This window comes from Hemitrygon akajei, chromosome 7 (assembly GCF_048418815.1).
Source record: "Hemitrygon akajei chromosome 7, sHemAka1.3, whole genome shotgun sequence".
NCBI lineage: Eukaryota > Metazoa > Chordata > Chondrichthyes > Myliobatiformes > Dasyatidae > Hemitrygon > Hemitrygon akajei.
Genome location: NC_133130.1, coordinates 91,953,632 through 91,973,779, shown reverse-complemented (window position 1 = coordinate 91,973,779; position 20,148 = coordinate 91,953,632). Strand labels below are relative to the sequence as shown.

The following is a 20,148-nucleotide window of genomic DNA, read 5'->3' as shown; positions in this document are numbered from 1 at the left end:
GACATTGAGAAATAGGAGCAGAATTAGGCCACTTAGCCCACCGAGTCTGCTCCACCATTCCATCATGGCTGATCCTGGATCCCACTCAACCCCATCCTCCCCAATGAATCCAAACTCCATGAAGTCTCATGATAGGAAGCCAAACCCAGGCAAGGAAACTTCCTCCTGATTACCAGTTATCATCTTCCCCAGCTAATTAATCAGTACTTGCACTGAAAGCATCGAGGGCATGAAATTTACCCTGGGTGGAGGACGTTAATGTCCACTGACAAATGTGGGGCACCCTCTGTCACACTCTGGCCTGTGCTGAGGGAGTGGGAACGGGGGATAAACCAAGTCTTCAACCTAATGCTACAGATACATCTGTCCATGGCACTGCTGGTAACTGTGACCACTCTTGTGAGGACAAGTCCCACCTCTGTACAGAGGAGATCCTCCAGTGTGTTAGTATTATGCTAAATGGGGCAGATTTAGAATAGGTCTGACAAATCAGAATTGGGTGACTATAAGGTCTTATGGGACAGCCTATTCCAACACAATCAGTTTCCATGTGCTTGGCCATATAGGGTTACAATTAAGCCAGAGGCTCATCTCTACATCAGTGAGGAGTGCAGGACAGCATTCTGGTAACACCATCAATTGTACCTTTAAATGGGGCACCAGCATGGGAAATATATAACACATGCAATTAACAGGACTAAACTAAATTATAACCATTGGCTCAGATGGAAACTTGGGAGGTCCCACCACATCTAGTTGTGAACAGTTGCGGACAATTAAAGAGCTAATGGAAAGAGGCGGTTCCAAAAACAAGTCCAAGACCCAATTTATGAGTGCTAAAGGAAGGTTGAGGCATTCAGTGTTGGTCACCTCACTACAGGAAGGATGTGGAACCATAGAAAGGGTGCAGAGGAGATTTACAAGGATGTTGCCTGGATTGGGGAGCATGCCTTAAGAAAGTAGGTTGAGTGAACTCGGCCTTTTCTCCTAAGAGCAACGGAGGATGAGAGGTGACCCAATAGGGGTGTATAAGATGATGAGAGGCATTGATCGTGTGGATAGTCAGAGGCTTTTTCCCAGGGCTGAAATGGCTAGCACGAGAGGGCATAGTTTTAAGGTGTTTGGAAACAGGTACAGAGGGGATGTCAGGGGTAAGTTTTTCACACAGAGAGTGGTGGGTGCGTGGAATGGGCTGCCAGCGAAAGTGGTAGAAGCAGATACAATAGGGTCTTTTAACAGACTCTTAGACAGGTATATGAACTTAGAAAAATAGACGGCTATGCAGAGGGTAATTCTAGGCAGTTTCTAGAGTAGGTTACGTGGTCAGCACAACACTGGGCTGAAGGGCCTGTAATGTGCTGTAGATTTCCATGTTCTATGTTCAGAACCACGTTCAGTCAGAAGTACATGATGGCCTTTAAGGACAGCACTGTCACAGAAACCAGACAGGATGACAGCAGGTCCAACAGCACTCATGCAGCTTGACACCATCTGGGATAAAGCTGCTTTCTTGACTGGCATCCATCACTTTAAACATTTACTCCAACCCTAAAAGGTGCAGTATGCATCATCTATAAAATGCACTGGAGAAACCAGCCAAGGCATCTTGTTCAGAACTGTCCTACAACACCAGGGAAGCAGGCACATGGGGATCCACACCAACAATGGCTCCCCTTCCAGTCACAAATTGTATGGACTTGGAAGTACATTCAGTGGCCTCTTTATTAGGTACACTTGCACACACTCGTTAATGCAAATATCTAATTAGCTAATCATGTGGCAGCAATTTAAAGCAGAAAAGCATACAGACATGATTAAGAGGTTCAGTTCTTGCTCAGACCAAACATCAGAATGGGTGAAAAAGCCTAAGGAGCTGGTGGTGGACCTGAGGAGGGCAAAGGCACTGGTCACCCCTGTTTCCATCCAAGGGGTCAGTGTGGACATGGTGGAGGATTACAAAATACCTGTGGATACAAATTGACAATAAACTGGACTGGTCAAAGAACACTGAGGCTGCCTACAAGAAGGGTCAGAGCCGTCTCTACTTCCTGAGGAGACTGAGGTCCTTTAACATCTGCCGGATGATGCTGTGGATGTTCTACGAGTCTGTGGTGGCCAGTGCTATCATGTTTGCTGTTGTGTGCTGGGGCAGCAGGCTGAGGGTAGCAGACACCAACAGAATCAACAAACTCATTCGTAAGGCCAGTGACGTTGTGGGGTTGGAACTGGACTCTCTGACGGTGGTGTCTGAAAAGAGGATGCTGTCCAAGTTGCATGCCATCTTGGACAATGTCTCCCATCCACTCCACAATGTACTGGTTAGGCACAGGAGTACATTCAGCCAGAGACTCATTCCACCGAGATGCAACACTGAGCGTCATAGGAAGTCATTCCTGCCTGTGGCCATCAAACTTTACAACTCCTCCCTCAGAGTGTCAGACATTTTGAGCCAATAGGCTGGTCCTGGACTTATTTCAACTTGGCATAATTTACTTATTATCATTTAATTATTTCTGGTTTTTATACTGCTATATTTCTACACTATTCTTGGTTGGTGCAACTGTAATGAAACCCAATTTCCCTTGGGATCAATAAAGTATGTCTGTCTGTCTGAAATGTGATCTGAGTGAATTTGACTGTGGAATAAATGTTGGTGCCAAATGGGGTGGTTTGAGTATCTCAGAAATCGCTGATTTACTGGGATGTTCACACAGAACAGTCTCTACAGTTTCCGGAGAATAGTGCAAAAACAACAACAACAGAAACATCCACTGAGCAGCAATTCTGTGTGCAAAAACACCTTGTTAATGAGACAGGTCAGTGGCGAATGGCCAGACTGGGTCAAGCTGACGGGGAGTGACAGTAACTTAAATAATCAGGAGTTACAACAGCGGTGTGCAGAAGAGCATCTCTGAGCGCACAACGCATCGCATCTTGAAGCGGATAGGCTACAGCAGCAGAAGATACAAAAATACATATATACAGATACAAACATACTAAAATACACTTAGTGGCACTTTATTAGGTACAATGGGTACAGCGGGTACCTAATAAAGTGGCCACTAAGTGTACATCGCCATAATACATATTGGCCTTGCCACTGACAGTCACATTTCACAAGTGAATAAAAAAGAAACATACCCAAAATATTATTTACCTATTGTACTCTTTGATTAAAGAAGAAACTTTATCTGAGTGTGAGCTGAAGTCCTTGGAAAACCTGCAGAGGTCATTTAGTTGACTTTTCAGTGATTCACTGGCATTTTCCGCCTCCTTCAGGGCTTCCTCTGTTTCCTGTGCCAAGAGTGGTGATAAATTAAATTACAGAATCATTGAGAGGCACAATAATATTCATTGTTCAGGAAACACAAGGGCAGAATGTTGTGAATAACCCCACGGAGTAAACACACAATGAACAATTCTGCCCGAAATATCGATGCTGCATTGAGAAAGTGCCATGTGTAAAAGTTATACACATGGTATTTGGAAGGAATGCGGCATCTGGGAATGACACTCTGCATCTAGTGTGCTGTTATATGTCGGAGATACCTGTACTGGAGAAATAATGGTGCATATAGAATATAGAAAATACAAGATAGAAAACAGAAAGAGTATGTAGAAAAAATAATAAAGTATCTCAATTGTACAGTTTGTCTACGAGTGACATTGTGTGTATCATGGTTTACAGCAGAGGTGACCAACTTGGGGTCCACGGACCCCTCGGTTAATGATAGGGGCCCATGGTATAAAAATGTTGGGAACCCCTGGTTTATAGAAACAGCTATATTGTGTCTTTGGGTGGTCATGTATCCAGGAGTAAATTATGTTTAAAGTAAATGCGGAGGAGTTATGGCATACTGAAGTAATAGTGTCTATTCAATTAATGTGGTGTACAGGCACAGAATTATGCAGTCAGCAGTGATAATGTTTGCTGGTCTGATAACAGGACCAAGGATGATATTGCCACAGAGGTCCCTCCACTACATACATTGGGCTTCCGTGTTCTCACGATGCAAACTGAGGGTGGAAGAGAAGCAGGAGAAAGATTCTCAGAGTCCACGAACACCAGGGTGTCCAGCCAGCAGTGTGCACTTGTCATGAGACTGGGGGGGTGGGGGGTGGAACCTGCCTCAGTGACACTGGTGTGGGAGTGATGAAGAGAGTGACGTTGTGTTCCACTGTTATACAAGTTCCATTGCCATGGGAGTGATACCACATGTGGGAGTGACACCAGGTTCGGAAGCAGAGCCATGGTGATTGGTGCTCAGAATGAATCCTGACTGACAAAGGTCGCTGCTATCTGAATAACGGTGACGCACTGTGGGACAGGTAAAGTCTGCCTGTGGTGAAACTTGGAATGTGGCATTTGTAGATGGTGTGTGTGTGTGTGTGTGTGTGTGTGTGTGTGTGTGTGTGTGTGTGTGTGTGTGTGTGTGTGTGTGTGTGTGTGTGTGTGTGTGTGTGTGTGTGTGTGAGTGTGAGTGTGAGTGTGTGTGTGTGTGTGTGAGTGTGTGTGAGTGTGTGTGTGTGTGTGAGTGTGTGTGTGTGAGTGTGTGTGCGTGTGTGTGTGTGAGTGTGAGTGTGTGTGTGAGTGTGTGTGTGTGTGTGAGTGTGAGTGTGTGTGTGTGTGAGTGTGTGTGTGTGTGTGTGTGAGTGTGTGTGTGTGAGTGTGTGTGAGTGTGTGTGTGTGTGAGTGTGTGTGAGTGTGTGTGTGTGAGTGTGTGTGTGTGAGTGTGTGTGTGTGTGAGTGTGAGTGTGTGTGTGTGTGTGTGTGTGAGTGTGAGTGTGTGTGTGTGTGAGTGTGTGTGTGTGTGAGTGTGTGTGTGTGTGTGTGTGAGTGTGTGTGTGTGAGTGTGTGTGTGTGAGTGTGTGTGTGTGTGTGTGAGTGTGTGTGTGAGTGTGAGTGTGTGAGTGTGTGTGTGTGCGTGTGTGTTAAATGAACACCCTCCATCCTCTAACCCTGTATCCAAACGTTCAGTTCCACTTCAAGCATTGAATAATGAGCAGCTGACTACTGGGGCAATCTGCTGCCCTTGCTTTCCAAAAGTTTTTTTTCATGCAGGGCCAGCGGATACTATAACATAACTGCTCCCTTTCTGTCTCTGCAAAACTAGCATCAGCGACCTTGGAATTGCCTGAGAGCTCGGTGTGGGGGTGGGGGGGGGGGGGTTACTGATGCTTTTTGCTGGTGAGGGGGGTGGGTTGTTGCTTTGCTGCTGCTTATGCATGGAAGGAGGGAGTTGAGGGGGGGCTTTGAGGTTTTAACGTTTAACTGTCACTCATTCTTCTTCGGGGCACTCTGTTTTCGTGAATGTTTGCGGAGAAAAAGAATTTCAGGATGTATATTGTTTACATTAAATGTACCTGTTGAAATCTACTGAATCCATCTTCTCCCCCTCATATCCCTGACTAATTTGTCGATGCCAAAACACAGCTGATTGGTGCAAGTAATGAAGACGATCTTTAATTGGCGTTGGTCATCCAAGGTGTTGGCCTCCTGCCTGGACATTCAGCAGACAGAGCTGGTGACAAGTACGGGAGCAGGCCGTAATTGTGAATTGAAAGCAACGGGTATGGATTTATCATGCCTCGTGACCACCACTCCTGTTATGGGCAGCATCAAACCAGGCTCTCACTGCTGGTGCGAGTGAGGCTGCCTTCAGGAGTGAAGCAGTGTCAGGGAGTAAAGCTGCCTGTGGGAGTAAGGGTACCTGTGGGAAGGATGCAATGTCAGTGAGTAAAGCCGCTTGTGGGAGCAATGCTATTCTTGGGATTGATGTGGGAGTGAAGCTGCACATGGGAGTGTATTTTTTGTGTCTGTCTGCAAGTCTGCCTATGGGAGAAACACAGTGTGTGGGAGTGATCGTTTCTGTAACAGAACTTGCTATTTTTGATCAAACTGGAAATAGGATTATACAAGCAGTAGAAGTTAATATTATTAAACACATTTTGAAGAGATACGTTGCGTTACAAGACGGAATGTGAGATTAGTCTGGATAAGTCTCTCACAGTATGGTTCTGCATTTAATTATCAGCCATTGAATTAATAACCCAACAGCAGTGTGAGATATCCAGGGGGTCAGTTTTCAATGACGGAATTCCAATAGCTGAATGTGGTTTTACCCCTCTATCATATATATTAATGTACAGTATACGTCGTATATCTGCCAAGAAACCTTTTACCCTAGTATTATCAAAGCTAAGGCATTCTCTGCTGCTTTGCTTTTCTTAATCACTTCCCCGGTACAAATTCCACAAAACCGTTATGAGCTCCGAACAAACCTTTGCTTTCTGCCAACATTCCACAACTTCTTCATCGGTGGTTTTGTCTTTCAGCTGGGACAGGCTGTGTGAACAAGCCTCAAGACTGGCACCGAATTTCTGCAGGTCCCTGTCCAGCTGAGCGACCTGCGCCTCGAACTCCTGCTCGGAGCTGGTCGTCTGGCTGAGCATGGTCTCCAGGCAGCTGTGTGCTTGCAGAGTGCTCTCTTCCCAGTGCTGCCAGTCAGCCCGCAGTGCCTCCAGCTCCCTGTCCACTGCCTCACATCCGCTGGCTGCTGTGTGCTGTCGTACTTCTGCAGCCAGAGCCTCCACTTTGTTTAAACGCTCTCTGCCATTGCGTCTGGAAGCGATCAGCTCCTGGCAATGGAAAATATTTACAGTCACCGGTACTGTCATAACTATTTATGCAAGTACTCATGGAGCTGTTTGAAAGTTCATAGTTGAATAAATGCTACGTAACGTCCTGCAGAAAATATTAACCCTTCCTCTGCCCCGAAACACTAGCTGGATCTGCAGAATATCATGCACCTGATTATCAGGGCCTTTCTTTCAACAAGTTGAGTTTGCCCTTACAAAGTAGAGAGATTAAATCCCTGCAAAACATAAATTTCAAAGGAGGTTATTAAGAGACGCTGCATGCTGTTGAAAGGGAAAAGGAGGCCAAATCTAAAGGCAGCAGAAGAACAAAGGGGTTCTGGAAGTACGGATCATTTCAAGACAGTGATGTCGACCTCGAAAATATTAATCAAACTCTTAGATAAAAAGGATGGAACTGGAAAGCGGGGAAGTTATGCCAAATTCAGACAGATACGGTTCATTAAAGCCCTGGAGAGGGTGGAGAAAAAGCTTCACCAGGCCTGAGAGGAAATCCTGAACAGGATGAGGCTCCTTCCACTGCAATAAGGAGGGTGAGGGGTGGCCAGGTGGAGGTCACTACGACAGCAGAAGGGCATTGATTGTGAAGAGGATATACTTTGCTATATTTAGGAACTTGCAAGCCGTAAGTCTGAGCATCATGAATAAATCTTGCAGGCAATTCAGGATGAACCACTTTAACAAAAGAGTAAAGATGTGCAACCCACTGTCACATGCAACAATGCAGACGAACAACTGACTATTTAAAGGTAGCGCGGTGCTGCAGCAATTAAAGCCACAGCCTTACAGCTCCAGGAGCCTGGGTCCAATCCTAGCCTCAGACGATGTCTGCGTGGGGTGGATCTCCATGTGGGTTTCCTCCAGGTGCTCTGGTATCAGCCCAAAGGCCTGTGGGTTAACTGGCCACTGGCATTCAGGCGAGTGGTAGAACCTGGGGGCAGTTGATGGGAATCTGAGCAGAATAAAGTGGGATCACTGGAGATGGTCGAGCATGGAATCGATGTTGCTGTGCAGTACAACTCAATGACTCAAAGATCGAATTCAGTATGAGCACAAGGGAACAAAAACTATTACTGTTTCTGACTGGGCTGGATAAAGAGTGGGCAGAGCCTTGTGCGAACCATCAGTATAGTTGATAATATCGTTTACCAGTGCGGCGCAGGGAATATTAAATCATGTTTTATGAGGATAGACTGGGCAGGCTAGGACTTTTCTCCTCGGAGCGAAGCAGGATGACGGGCAGCTTGCTAGAGGTGTAAAAGGCTGGGAGGGGTAAACAGAGTAGACAGGCAGAGCCTTTTCCCTAGGGTGGCAATAGCTAACACCAAAGGACATCCTTTTAAGGTGAGTGGAGGGAAGTGTAGGGTAGATTGTCACGCAGAGAGTGGCTGGAATACTCTGCCGGGGGTGCTGGAAGAGGTTGATTCATTAGCGACATTTAAGAGACTCTTAAATAAAAACATGGATGAAAGAAAAACTGAGGGCTATGGGCTGTGCAGGAGGGAAGGGTTAGATTGATTGTGGAGTAAGTTATAAGGCACAATAACACGGCTGAAGGGTGTGTATTGGGCTGTAATGTTCTAAATATCCTGATTTTTCTATAAGTTTATATAATGCTGCAAGATTGTACATACAGTAAGACTAATTGGAGATAATCGGTGTGATATGGAGATTTGATAATGATACGCAAGATTTCACAGCGAGTAGTGCTGCTAGTCCTGAGCTCTGGTGCTTTCTCCCTCTGACCCATGTGGGCTTCCTCTAGATCCCATAGACGAGCGGGGTTTGGAGGTGAGCTTGCTATCACAAACTGGCATAGGTAAGTGATAGGAAAAGTGGGAGCGGGGTTTTAATGAGCACGTGGGAGACAGCAGGCTGGAGGAAAACGAGTGGTGGAACAGGGCAGATAGGATTGCTCCGGGAGCTAGCATAAACTCGACAGGCCGAATGGCTTCCCAATTATTGTGAGAAATACGAGAAACAGAGAAACAGTTTGTGCTAATATTAGATAAATAATCTGAGTATGTAGATTAAAGGTAATTAGTTGGAAAATAAACGACGATCAAATTTTTTTAATCACCTAGCAAGATGTGATGAAATAGAATATGTGGCTTGAGAAGATGGTAGGATCAAGGTCAATGGTAACTGCAAAAGGGAACCGATACTCATTGGGAAAATCTGCTGCACTGTGGGGAAAATACAGAGCTGTGAGACTAATCAACTCACTCCATCAAAGTAACAGTGCAGGCTCGGATAGGTCAAAGTGCAGCTCTTAAGCGATAACCTTATAGAAAGGAGGAGGCCGGCAGGGAGAAGAAAGCGATTTTTTTTTTTACTCAGGCAGCTGTGAGCAGAGGGTCAAATAGAACTGGGATCAGAGTCACGGGATCACTGGGATCTGACTTTGTAGGTTTGTGGGTGAAATCACAGAGGCCAAGTTTACAGAGGAAGCCTGAGGTGTTCAGTTTATTGCGTTGTAACTGGTACAGATGCAGGAGAGGTCAGGAGGGTGCTGTTTATTGTCCTTTGCTTGTGAGGGCGACAGGGGGAATTAGGAGGAATAAGAGACCTCTGCAGAGCCTCAAGGGTAGCGTTAGGCACGCTGCAGTAACGCCCACCCACCCTTCTCAGGAAGGAAAGTTCTATAGGGCGAACCCTCCAAGGTGCATGAGAAGTCAATGGGTGAGATTTCAATGACACACTTAAACCCTGGAGTCCATTTCATTGTCATGAGACAGCAGGCAAGCTTATGACTTACATCCTGCTCAATAACTAACTGCAGCACGAACTAAGCCCCCTTTCCTCACAAAGATTTGTATATGTCCCCTTTACCTTCTGCTTCCACAAAGGCTGGTCAGCCAACATCTTAAGCAGAGGTGAAAGCAGGCTAGTACAGGCTGGTACTGCTGAGAACATGATCAGTGAAACTGGCAAAGCTCACAATACAACTGTGCTGATAAGATGGTCGAGTTAATTTCTCCCTGACCTTTAACTCACCTGCTCTCTCATGATCAGCAAGCCCTGACATTCCTGTAATCTTAATTCTACACAAACTGCCTCAAATCTGCACAAAAAAAACCTGAAATATTCTCCTTAAGGTTAATTTATATACAATTATAAGGCTGAAAGTGCACAGCAGGAGGGCTGTAAAGAGGCTGTAAAGGGACGGACTGTTGGCTGTCGGAGTGAAACACTGGGAAAGGCTTGCTTCTGTACAAAATGCTTCACAAACTCAAGATGTCCTGAAGCGATTTTTACAGCCAATGGAGTGCTTCTGAAATGTAGTCAGAGTGCACGCAGGAAATGCATCAGCCAGCAAATTCCTCTGACACCAGTGCAGCTGAAAATGGTAATCCATTTCAAGATGTTAGCCGAGGGGTAAAAAAACTGGACAGGTCACCAGAGCCAGTAACCTGCTCTTGACCCTGGGCACGTATTCGATGAGGTTCAGGAGAATGAGGGGAGGATGTCATCGGGACCCACTGGAAACTGAAAGGCCTGAATCAAGTGCACATGGAGTGGATGTTTCCATTAGTAGGAGAGTCTAGGATCAGAGGGCACAGCCTCAGAATAAAAGAGCGCCTTTTAAAATTGAGATGAGGGGGAATTTCTTCAGTGACAGGGTGCTGAATCTGTGGAATTTGTTGCCTACTTGTTGTGTGCATTTAAGACACAGATTCTTGATTGTTAAGGGGGATTAAGGGCTACAGCCAGAAGGCAGGAGAATGGATTGAAAAAAAACCAGTCATGTTTGAAAGGCAGAGCTGACATGATGGGCTAAATGGCCTAATTCTTTTCTTATATCTTAAGGTCTTATGATGCTGTTTCAAAAAACTTAAAAGTTTTCTTAAAACTTCCACCTAAGAAGGTTTTTCACTCAGAGAGTGGTTGGTGCGTGGAATGCACTGCCTGAGTCAGTGGTGGAGGCAGATACACTAGTGAAATTTAAGAGACTACTAGACAGGTATATGGAGGAATTTAAGGTGGGGGGTTATATGGGAGGCATTGTGGGCCGAAGGGCCTGTAATGTGCTGTACTATTCTATGTTCTAAGGCAGAAAGAGCCCTGGTGTAATGTTCAACTGCTGTAGCACTTCCTGGGTTCTGCACTGGAGTGAGATTCTGGGTTATGTGACAGGTTGCTATGGTGGAGCTGGAAGTCATGACATTCTGACTCGGAACAAAAATGCAGTGCCTGGTACAGGAGCTCATCTTTCTTCTTTCCCAGTTACTGCTCTGCAGTTTCTATGACCCAGTTAAGGGGAGTTCTCCCACCCTGACTCTCCTCTTTCCCAGTTACTGCTGTGCACTTTCTGTGGCCCAGTTCAGGGCTGTTCTCCCACCGTGACTTTTTTCAGTTTCCGCTGCAGGGTGCTCGAGTCTCCTGACACATCTGCCCAGCGGTGTAGCTCTTCCTTTGCTAAGTTCAGCCAGTTGGACAGTTCCTGTACTGCATTGTGGTAGCTCTGATGCTCTTGCACCATGTCTTCCAGCTTCTTTACTTTGCCCTGGAATCAAAGCCAAATGGTCTGTATAAGTCACCAGTTGTGCAGCATACAGGCTGAAATGACCACAACTGGAATCCATGGATTACCCGCCAAATCATTTCCACACCCTCTCACTCCTCCACCTCATCTCTCAATCACAGCTGGAGTCCAGATGCACAGACTCCCCTGAACTTCACCCTCCACATGTGCAGGCCTTAAGGGTCGAAGAGTTTACTTCACCATTAGTCGGAGGAGCAGGCAAAAGCCTCCTAGCTCTTCATGTTGCTCTAACATGGTGATCTTCCACATCCATGCCATTTCCACTGCTATCCCTATATCCCTTTACACTTTCAATGCCTAGAGATCTACTTAACTCTTCTGCGAATGAACACAAAACTCCATTTTCTCCACAGCAGAGAATCATCACCCAAATAAAGAAATTCCTCTTCATCACAGTCTTAAATGACCTCCCCTTTAGCCTCAAAGTGTGGCCCTGGTCCAAGACTCATGGGTTTGAGAAAACACCCTTGTCTGTTTTGTATGCTTCAATGAGATATCCCTCATCCCCCTACATCAGGGATTCCCAAGCTGGGGTCCTCAGTTAATGGTATTGGTCGGTCGCAGAATGAAGGTTGGGACTCCTGATCTAAACCCTAGTCAGTTTGCTCCATTTCCCTTCACACAGCAAACCAGCAATCTCTGGTGCATGCCCTGGAGGGCAAGTTCATCTTTTCTTTCATAGAAAGACCCCAGCAGCACTGAGAAGAGCACTGTGGACATCTCGACTTCACCCCATACTAGCAGAATCAACAATGGGAGAGTTAGCCAGTTAGCCATCCCAAGCACTGAGAGATCAATCATTGTAACCATAAATGGGCAATGACATCACCATAACATTTTAACCGCACCACGTATCAGCTCTGCAGAGTTACAGTACCAGTTCTACTATAGCCTCACAGAAATCAGAGTCAATGTCACTGTAACAATATTACCATAGTCTAGCCATGATATTCCTATAACATATCAACATTTCACTGTTACCGAAAGATTGTGACCGTCGCACCTTTCACCATAATCATATCACCTCAGTATCATTTAGTGGCTCTATAATTTGCCGGTTTGGTGCTGGTCTGGAATCAAGGATTTGGTTCACTGAGTTCATGCTTGCACCTGTTGACAGTGATTCCCCGGATCACGTTTTAGAGTTACTTTATGGCTAGTTGCTATTCATGCAAGAGTTCTCTTCCCAGGCGTGTTCAACGCACAATCTGCCTCCTGTCGAGAAAGTAGGTTACCCAGCCAGAAACCGAGCGAGCCATGACGTCAACTGCAGCAATTAATGCCACCGCTCTTGCACTCAACAACTTCACTACATCTATCAGAGTTATTTGTGTTTAACTCAAGGGAATTGGGCTTGAACAGGAAGAGCAGGGTTACCTTGGTGACCACAACAACATCAGCAAACTGCGCCCTGATCTCCAGCAGAGCATCTTCTGTAAAAGCGGCATCGCCAGTTTTCTCCAGCAGCTCCCGGGCTTTCTCAACCAAGCGAGCGAGCACGGCCGAGTGCTTCTCTACGTCGGCCAGGACACTCTGGTGCCTCTCCAGCTGTAGGAGCTTGTCCTTCAGGTCGGGCTGCTGCTCCAGGCTCTGGCTCATTTCCTGCTCCAAACTCTCCAGCCACTCCTGCAGCTGCCTTTTGCTGTCCACGAAGCTGCTCCACTGAGCCAGCACCCACTCCAGCCGGCTGAAAGGGGCAAGAGAAACACAGCGTCTGGTTACAGGGGAGGAGCAGGCTCCGGCCATGGGGAGGACTGAAGTTCTGCCAATTCACACAGCCAGACTCACAAAGTCCCTCTCGTAACTGAGGTGGATCCTTGTAGCACTCGGACATTAAAAAGTTTTCAGTGTTTCTGCTCCCGTTTGCTAAAGAAGTGACCTAGCTAGGAATTAGTTCTTAAATCAACTTCATGGCATAGAATTAGCGATGAATTGATGCTCTTAGTTGCTTTGTTTACATTAAAAATCACTTTCCGCTCAATTACCAAATTTATAGTATTGTGGACAGTTCTGATGCAAAACTACAGGAAAGATGTGTTAGCAACAGAGACAAAGAGTGAAGAAGAGACTTCACCCCATCCTCCCACCACCCACAAGGGATAGGGTTCCTCTTGTCCTCACCTACCACACCACCAGCCTCCACGTCCAGCACATAATTCACCATAACTTCCGCTATCTGCAACAGAATCGCACCACCAAGCACATCTTTCCCTCCCCACCACTTCCTGCTTTCTGCAGGGATCGCTCCCTACGCAACTCCCTTGTCTGCTTGTCCCTCCCCACTGGTCTCCCTCCTGGCACTTATCTTTGTAAGCGGAGCAAGTGCTACACCTGCCCCTACACCTCCTCCCTCACTACCATTTAGGGCTCTAAACAGTCCTTCCATGTGTGGCGACACTTCACCTGTGAGTCAAGGGGTCATCTACTGTATCCAGTGCAGCCGGTGTGGCCTCCTGTATACTGGTGAGACCCGCGGTAGATTGGGAGACCGCTTTGCCGCGCACCTACCAGTCTGCCAGAAAAAGCAACATCTCCCAGTGGTCACCCATTTTAATTCCACTTCCTATTCCCATTCTGACATGTCAGGTCACGGCCTCTTCTACTGTCGCGATGAGGCAACACTCGGGTTGGAGGAGCAACACCTTATATTCCACCTGGGTAGCCTCCAACCTGAGGGCATGAAGATCAATCTCTCAAACTTTTGGTAATGCTCCCCCTGCCTCACCATTCCCCACTCCCTCTCTCACCTTATCTCCCTTTCCTGCCCATCCCCTCCCTCTGGTGCTCCTCCCCCTTTTCTTTCCTCCTTGGCCTTCTGTCCTCTCCTATCAGATACTCCCTTCTTCAACCCTGTATCTCTTTCACTAATCAACTTCCCAGCTCTTTACGTCAACCCTCCCTCTCCCGGTTTCACCTCTCACCGTGTGTCTTCCTCCCCTCCCCTCACCTTCTAACTCTGTCTCTTCGTCTTTTTCTCTCCAGTCCCGACGAAGGGTCTCAGCCCGAAACTTTGGCTACACTATTTCCCACAGACACTGCCAAGCCTGCTGAGTTCCTCTGCACTTTGTGTGATTTCCGGCATCTGCAGATTTTCTATTGCAGAAGAGACCTATCGGAATGTCAGCTGGAACGGACGGCCGAGGTTGTAAGGCGAGATCACGTACAGTGAAACTCTGGAGGCTGAGGAGGGCCTTAAATAGGTTTATAACATTATGAGGGGCATAGATAATCCATGTCTTTATCCAAGGCAGAGGAGTCTAGAACTAGAGCGTGTAGAGCACAGATAGGCACCACGATCAGCATGCACAACACGGGCTGAGAGGAGCAACACATACAACAAGCTGGAGGAACTCAGCAGGTCGGGCAGCATCCGTGGAAATGAACAGTCAACGTTTCGGGCCGAGACCCTTCGTCAGGACTGAAGAAGGAGAGGGCAGAGGCCCTATAAAGAAGGTGGGGGGAGGGTGGTAGGTGCCAAGTGAAAAACCAATCAGAGGAAAGATCAAGGGGTGGGGGAGGGGAAGCAGGGAGGGGATAGGCAGGAAAGGTGAAGAAGGAATGTAAGGGGAAAGCACTATGGGTAGTAGAAGGAGGTGGAACCATGAGGGAGGTGATAGGCAGCTGTAGGAGGAGACAAAGTGAAGGTGGGATGGGGAAAGGGAGGGGGAGGGAATTACCAGAAGTTGGAGAATTCGATGTTCATATCAAGGGGCTGGAGGCTACCCAGACGGTATATGAGGTGTTGCTCCTCCAACCTGAGTTTGGCCTCATCATGGCAGTAGAGTGTTTCCTCCAGCATATTGTACGTGTTGCTTTGACCCCAGCATCTGCACAGTATTTTGTGTTATGGGCTGAAGGGAACCATTTTTGTGCTGTGTGATTCTCTGATTACATGGAATATATCAGGGAGTAGTGACATTGTCAGAGATACACTGAAGCCTGGAACCGAGCCCCTGCCCACCACTGAGCACCGACTCACACTGATCCTATCCTCACCCAAATGCATTTTATCTTTCCCCACATTCTCGCCATCTCCCACCAATTCAACTCAACAACACTCAGGGCAATTCGAGTCAGAGAGCAAAACCACATAGATTGCTCACCCTGGTGAAGTACCAGAGGCCAGAGCTGAAGATAACCCGGGGTTGGAGGTTGCAGGGGTATGGAGACTGAAACTACAGGGGATTTGTTCACCATGAGTCAGTGATTTTCTAAAACAGAATCTGGGAGTCGGACCAGAAGCCACAGCAGAATGAAGACAAACAGGACAGGAGAGATGTTTGGAGAACTGGAGCTCACGTAGACTGCACGTTGCAAGATCAGCCAGAACAGCCCTGGAATGGTTGTCCATGGGGAGTAAAGGCTTTGAAGAGCAGCTGAGTTGAGGCAGAGAAACAGACAGATGATGTCATGGAGGTAAGAGCAGTGCCTATGGGATTGGGGATTGGGATCAGATGCTTAGCTCTAGGTCAGATGGAACATTAAGGTACCAAAGATGCAGGTTAACATGGGATAGTGGCCAGTCAGGTGAATAGACTTTGCCCAATACTTCTCACAACGCAAATCACAGATTGCGAATTCCACAAGTAAATTTATCAGGTGATTTTGTGTCAGGCATTTCAAAGATGCTACAAGCTGCTACAGGGATGAACCTCTGTTACTTGAGACTCGGACCGTACCTGTGACAGCTGACGGAGGAACTGACAACCTCAGCCCAGGTGTCCTTGAGAGCCTGAAGCTGATCGTGAATGGCCTGTTGACCCTCCTGGTTGCTGCTCTTCAGGGACTGTTCTCCTTTGCCGATAGTCATGTTCAGCTTCACCTCTCCTTCCCCCTTCATCAGCAGGATCTCCTGGACCAAACAACACAGTAAGATGAAAACAAGTGTGTTAGAGGTGAACCCTGCCATTATTCTAAGTAGGAACATCGGCTACCACATTATCTGGCCTGTCTCCCACCAGCTGGGGAACACCAAAACTTCACTTTTTACAGCCGTCACCAGCCAAAACACCATTTCTCAGATATTTCTTCATCTTAGAGGTATCAGATGCCTCAAACTTCCTTGTGGAGTGTTGCACAATGCAGCAATTATAGAATTCGTGGAATTTGAACCATGATGCCTGCACAAGTTTCCATTAAAGGATGTTTGAAGGATCCATGAATGGCCTGTGCAAAACATCCATTTGCATGTGTCTGCCTGCATCTTGCTGGATTGAAGCTGAAGGGCTGATCCGGTGGCACTGTGGGTGGCAAGAGCAAGCAAACCGAGATCACAAAAGATCATCCTTGACAATGAGTTCAGGAAAGCAGGGTGGAACAGCTTGTAAACTTCTGCCTCACAAGGACAGAGACCCGGGTTCAATCCTAACTCCCAGTGTTGACTGTATGGAGTTTGCTCCTTCTCCCTGTGACTGCCTGGGTTTCATTACGATGCTCTGGTGTCCTCCCACACACAGACGTGCAGGAAGTTGGATCGATCGGCCACTATAGATTCCCTGTAGTGTGCAGATGAGTGGTAGAATCTGGGCATAGTTGATGGAAATATGGAGAGATGAGGGAAATCGTGGTATTGGCATTACTCTGTGAGCCAGCATGGACCCAAAGGGCCAAATAGTCTTCCATTCTATCATAAGGAACTATGGAAAATGAAATAAAGAAACAAGTGTGAAGCAGGGTCATTTAGGGCCATATCAAGAGCAAAAAAAAAGTACAGAATAATGATTAGATGAAAATGGAGTGTTTGAGAGAAAACAGACTAAAAGTAAGAAAAAGCATTAAACTTGCATTTTCAACAGCAATACATAATTTACAGAAAAGAAACTAAACAAGTCGATGCTTTCTTTGTACTATAATCACAAATCTAGGTTTTTTATACACCTTTCCGTGTGTTTTCTGAGCAACTAATTTGCTCAGAAAAAGAAAATATAGACAAACTAACAGTAAGATGCCCTTTATGAAAAACAAGTGACACCAACATACTGTATATCAAACAGATTCACAACTCATAGCATACTTAATACCCTCGACCCATAAGCCAGCTTGACCACAAATAACAGCATACGTTGTGAGCCTGCTGTATAAATAGACAAACTGGCCAGCAAGGTCAGGGGACTAAAGGTCATTAAAATAGTTTGGGTATAACTAGTGCTTCTCTGATGCCATTCAAATCAATATAAGGCTAACAGATCAGCCACCCGGACAAGTAGCAATGGACTAACAGATCCTGCTCGAGTTTGGGAAATGAGGACTGAATGATCCACAAAGCTGTATATTGGATGGTGGAGGAGATTCAGTAGATTTACTGAAGAGGTATTTTCATTTCTCCACCTGACTCTGTCTAAAACGGCAGTGCCACCCGCACCAGTTACACACCTGGACCTGCAGCAGCTTCTTCTCCAGAGTGGCCTTGCTGCCAACAGTGCTGTCCATAGCAGCAAGTTTTCTTTGAACGTCTCTGAGCCAGGACCAGGTGTTCTGCAGGGTCTCCTCGAAGGCCTGGTGCTCTTGCAGACCCAGCTGACCAGCTCGCAGCTTCTCCTTCACTGTCTTGGCCAGGTTCTGGTGTCGGGACAGCAGCTGGGAGGCTGAGCGGGTCGCACACCCATCGCCGTAGCCCAACTCACTCAGGCCCTGAGCCTTCTGGCACAAGTTATCAAAGCAATCCCTAGAACATGAAACACAGGAGGATACATCAAGGCAACACTGTGCAGTGTCAGAGAACCTTTCCAAAGAGTTTCACAGGAGAATAAACCGGATGACAGAAAATGTAGTGCTCTAATATAGGACAGTGCAGTCCTGACTCTTGTTGTGATCCAGTTTATAAATACTGACTTTACCTTCTGGCAGGGAATGTGGGTCCTTATAAATTTTCCCATTTGTACTTGATATATTAAGGGATGATGTAATTCCACTTGTACTTTTTAAAAAATTACTTAATTTTAATGTTGTTCTCTTAAGTTCTTCCAAAAACCTAATGAAGGTCTTGAACTTAACTGCAAAGTGATATTAAGACTTAACTACAAAGTGATATTAAGATGTACGGTACTTTAGGTGTTTTGTATGATGTATATATGGAATGCATATAAAAGATAAATATCAAGCTGTTTGTGTCTTTCTATCAAAGTGTCCCCTCTGAAAGTTTGATGATATTAGATAGAGCAACCACTGCTGCATCCTTAAGTGTCGCCCTGCGTCAGTGAAAATAATTTTTAAAAACCTGCATCTGCTAGAAATCTAAAATACAAACAGAAAATGAGAGAAATACTCAGCGGGTCAGGCTGCATCTGTGGGAGATGAAACAGAGCTAATATTTCAGTTTGACCTACTGAGTTATTTCCAGCATTTTCAATTTTCAAATTGTCTACCTTTGCCCTTGGATTTCGGTGAAGAAATCTTCCATCTTCTCCAGCTCAACTTGCATCTCTGGGGTGTTCCTCTTGCTTTCTCCAATGAACTCTGTGGACAACCTTTCTTCTGCCTGCTGGAGCCATACACTTAGCCTCTTCTGACAGCTCTCAAAGCTTTTATAAAAAATGACTTTCAGTCAGAGATATGTTCATTATGAAGAAGAGGACACTATACTATATAGGGTAAACTGAAATCTTGGTAGAGTCCCACAAAGTATTCCCAGGACCAAGGATACACGTTCATGCTCATGTGATACAAAAATAGAGCCTTCAACCCATAAACCATCAGGCACGCATTTGCACGAATCCCATTTTATTATTATTCCTGCAAATGCATCCCATCTGCCCCCAAGTTATGTTTGCAAAGCTTGCAAACTTTTCAAAACGTTTACACGTTTGCACCAATCTGCAGCTCCTCAGAGAACGTGTTAAGGAACTGGAGCTGCAGTGGGACGACCATCGACTCATATGCGAGAATGAGGAAGTGGTAGGTAGGAGCTACAGGGAGGTAGTCACCCTGACTTTGCAGTTGGCAGGTCCCTGTGTGACTGTCATGATAGAGAAAAGAAGTGTGCAGCCAGTGCAGAATACCCCTGTGGCCATTCCCCTCAATAATAGGTATACTGTTTTGGAGACTTTGGGTGGGGGGAAATGCTGCAGCAACTGAGTCTGGCACTATGGCTCAGAACAGAGGAGAGGTGAAGAGGACTGCGGTAGTGATAGGGGATTCCATAGTTCGAAGAGTAGACACGAGGTTCACCTAGATGGCATGTTGCTTCCCTGAGGGATGCCATTCCTCATTCCATTCTAAAGGGGGAGTGTGAGCAGCCAGAAGACTTGGTACACAGTGGCACCTGTGCCATAAGGAGGAGGTCCTGAAGAGAGATTTTAGGGAGCTAGGTAGGAAACTGAAAAGCAGAATTTCTAGGGTAGTAACCTCTGAATTGCAGCCTGTGCCACACACCAGCGAGGGCAAGAATAGGATGATTTGTCAGATGAATGCGTGGCTGAGGAATTAGTGCAGGAGGCAGGCTTTCAGATTTCTGGATCATTGGGATCTCTTCTGGAGAAATGTAACCTGTACAAAAGAGAGGGACTACACCTGAACCCAATGTCCTTTCAGGCAGGTTTCCTTGAACTGTTGAGGGTTTAAACTAATTCAGCAGGAGGGTGGGAAACTGAGTGATGGAGCTGAGGATGGGGCAGTGTGTAGTGAGGTTGTCAGGAAGGACAGGCAGATGATAGGGCAAAATTGCAGTCAGTGGGATGAGTTGCAGTTTAACAGGGGGACAAAATTGAAAAGGGTGACAGATACAGGACAGAAATGTTATACACAAATGCATGCGGTATACTGAATGAGGTCGATGATCTTGCAGCATAGTTAAGAGACTGGCAGGTGTGATGTTGTCTGCATCACTGAGTTGTGGCTGAAAGAAGATTATAGTCAGGAGCTTAACACCCAAGGCGACACATTCTATTGAATGGACAGGCAGGTGGTGGTGTGGCTCTGTTGGTAAAAACTGAAATCAGATCTTTAGA

At 46.3% G+C, this 20,148-nt stretch overlaps 1 protein-coding gene across 1 annotated transcript in view; it reads right to left on the bottom strand.

Annotated features, from left to right (window-relative positions):
* Window positions 1-20,148, bottom strand: part of LOC140730671 (nesprin-1-like) — a 626,730-nt gene that overhangs the window by 411,866 nt on the left and 194,716 nt on the right. The window contains 7 exon segments of the mRNA XM_073051428.1: window positions 3,158-3,294; window positions 6,283-6,639; window positions 11,000-11,164; window positions 12,581-12,890; window positions 15,883-16,055; window positions 17,576-17,867; window positions 18,568-18,723. Of these exon segments, the coding sequence (XP_072907529.1) occupies window positions 3,158-3,294; window positions 6,283-6,639; window positions 11,000-11,164; window positions 12,581-12,890; window positions 15,883-16,055; window positions 17,576-17,867; window positions 18,568-18,723 (1,590 nt within the window).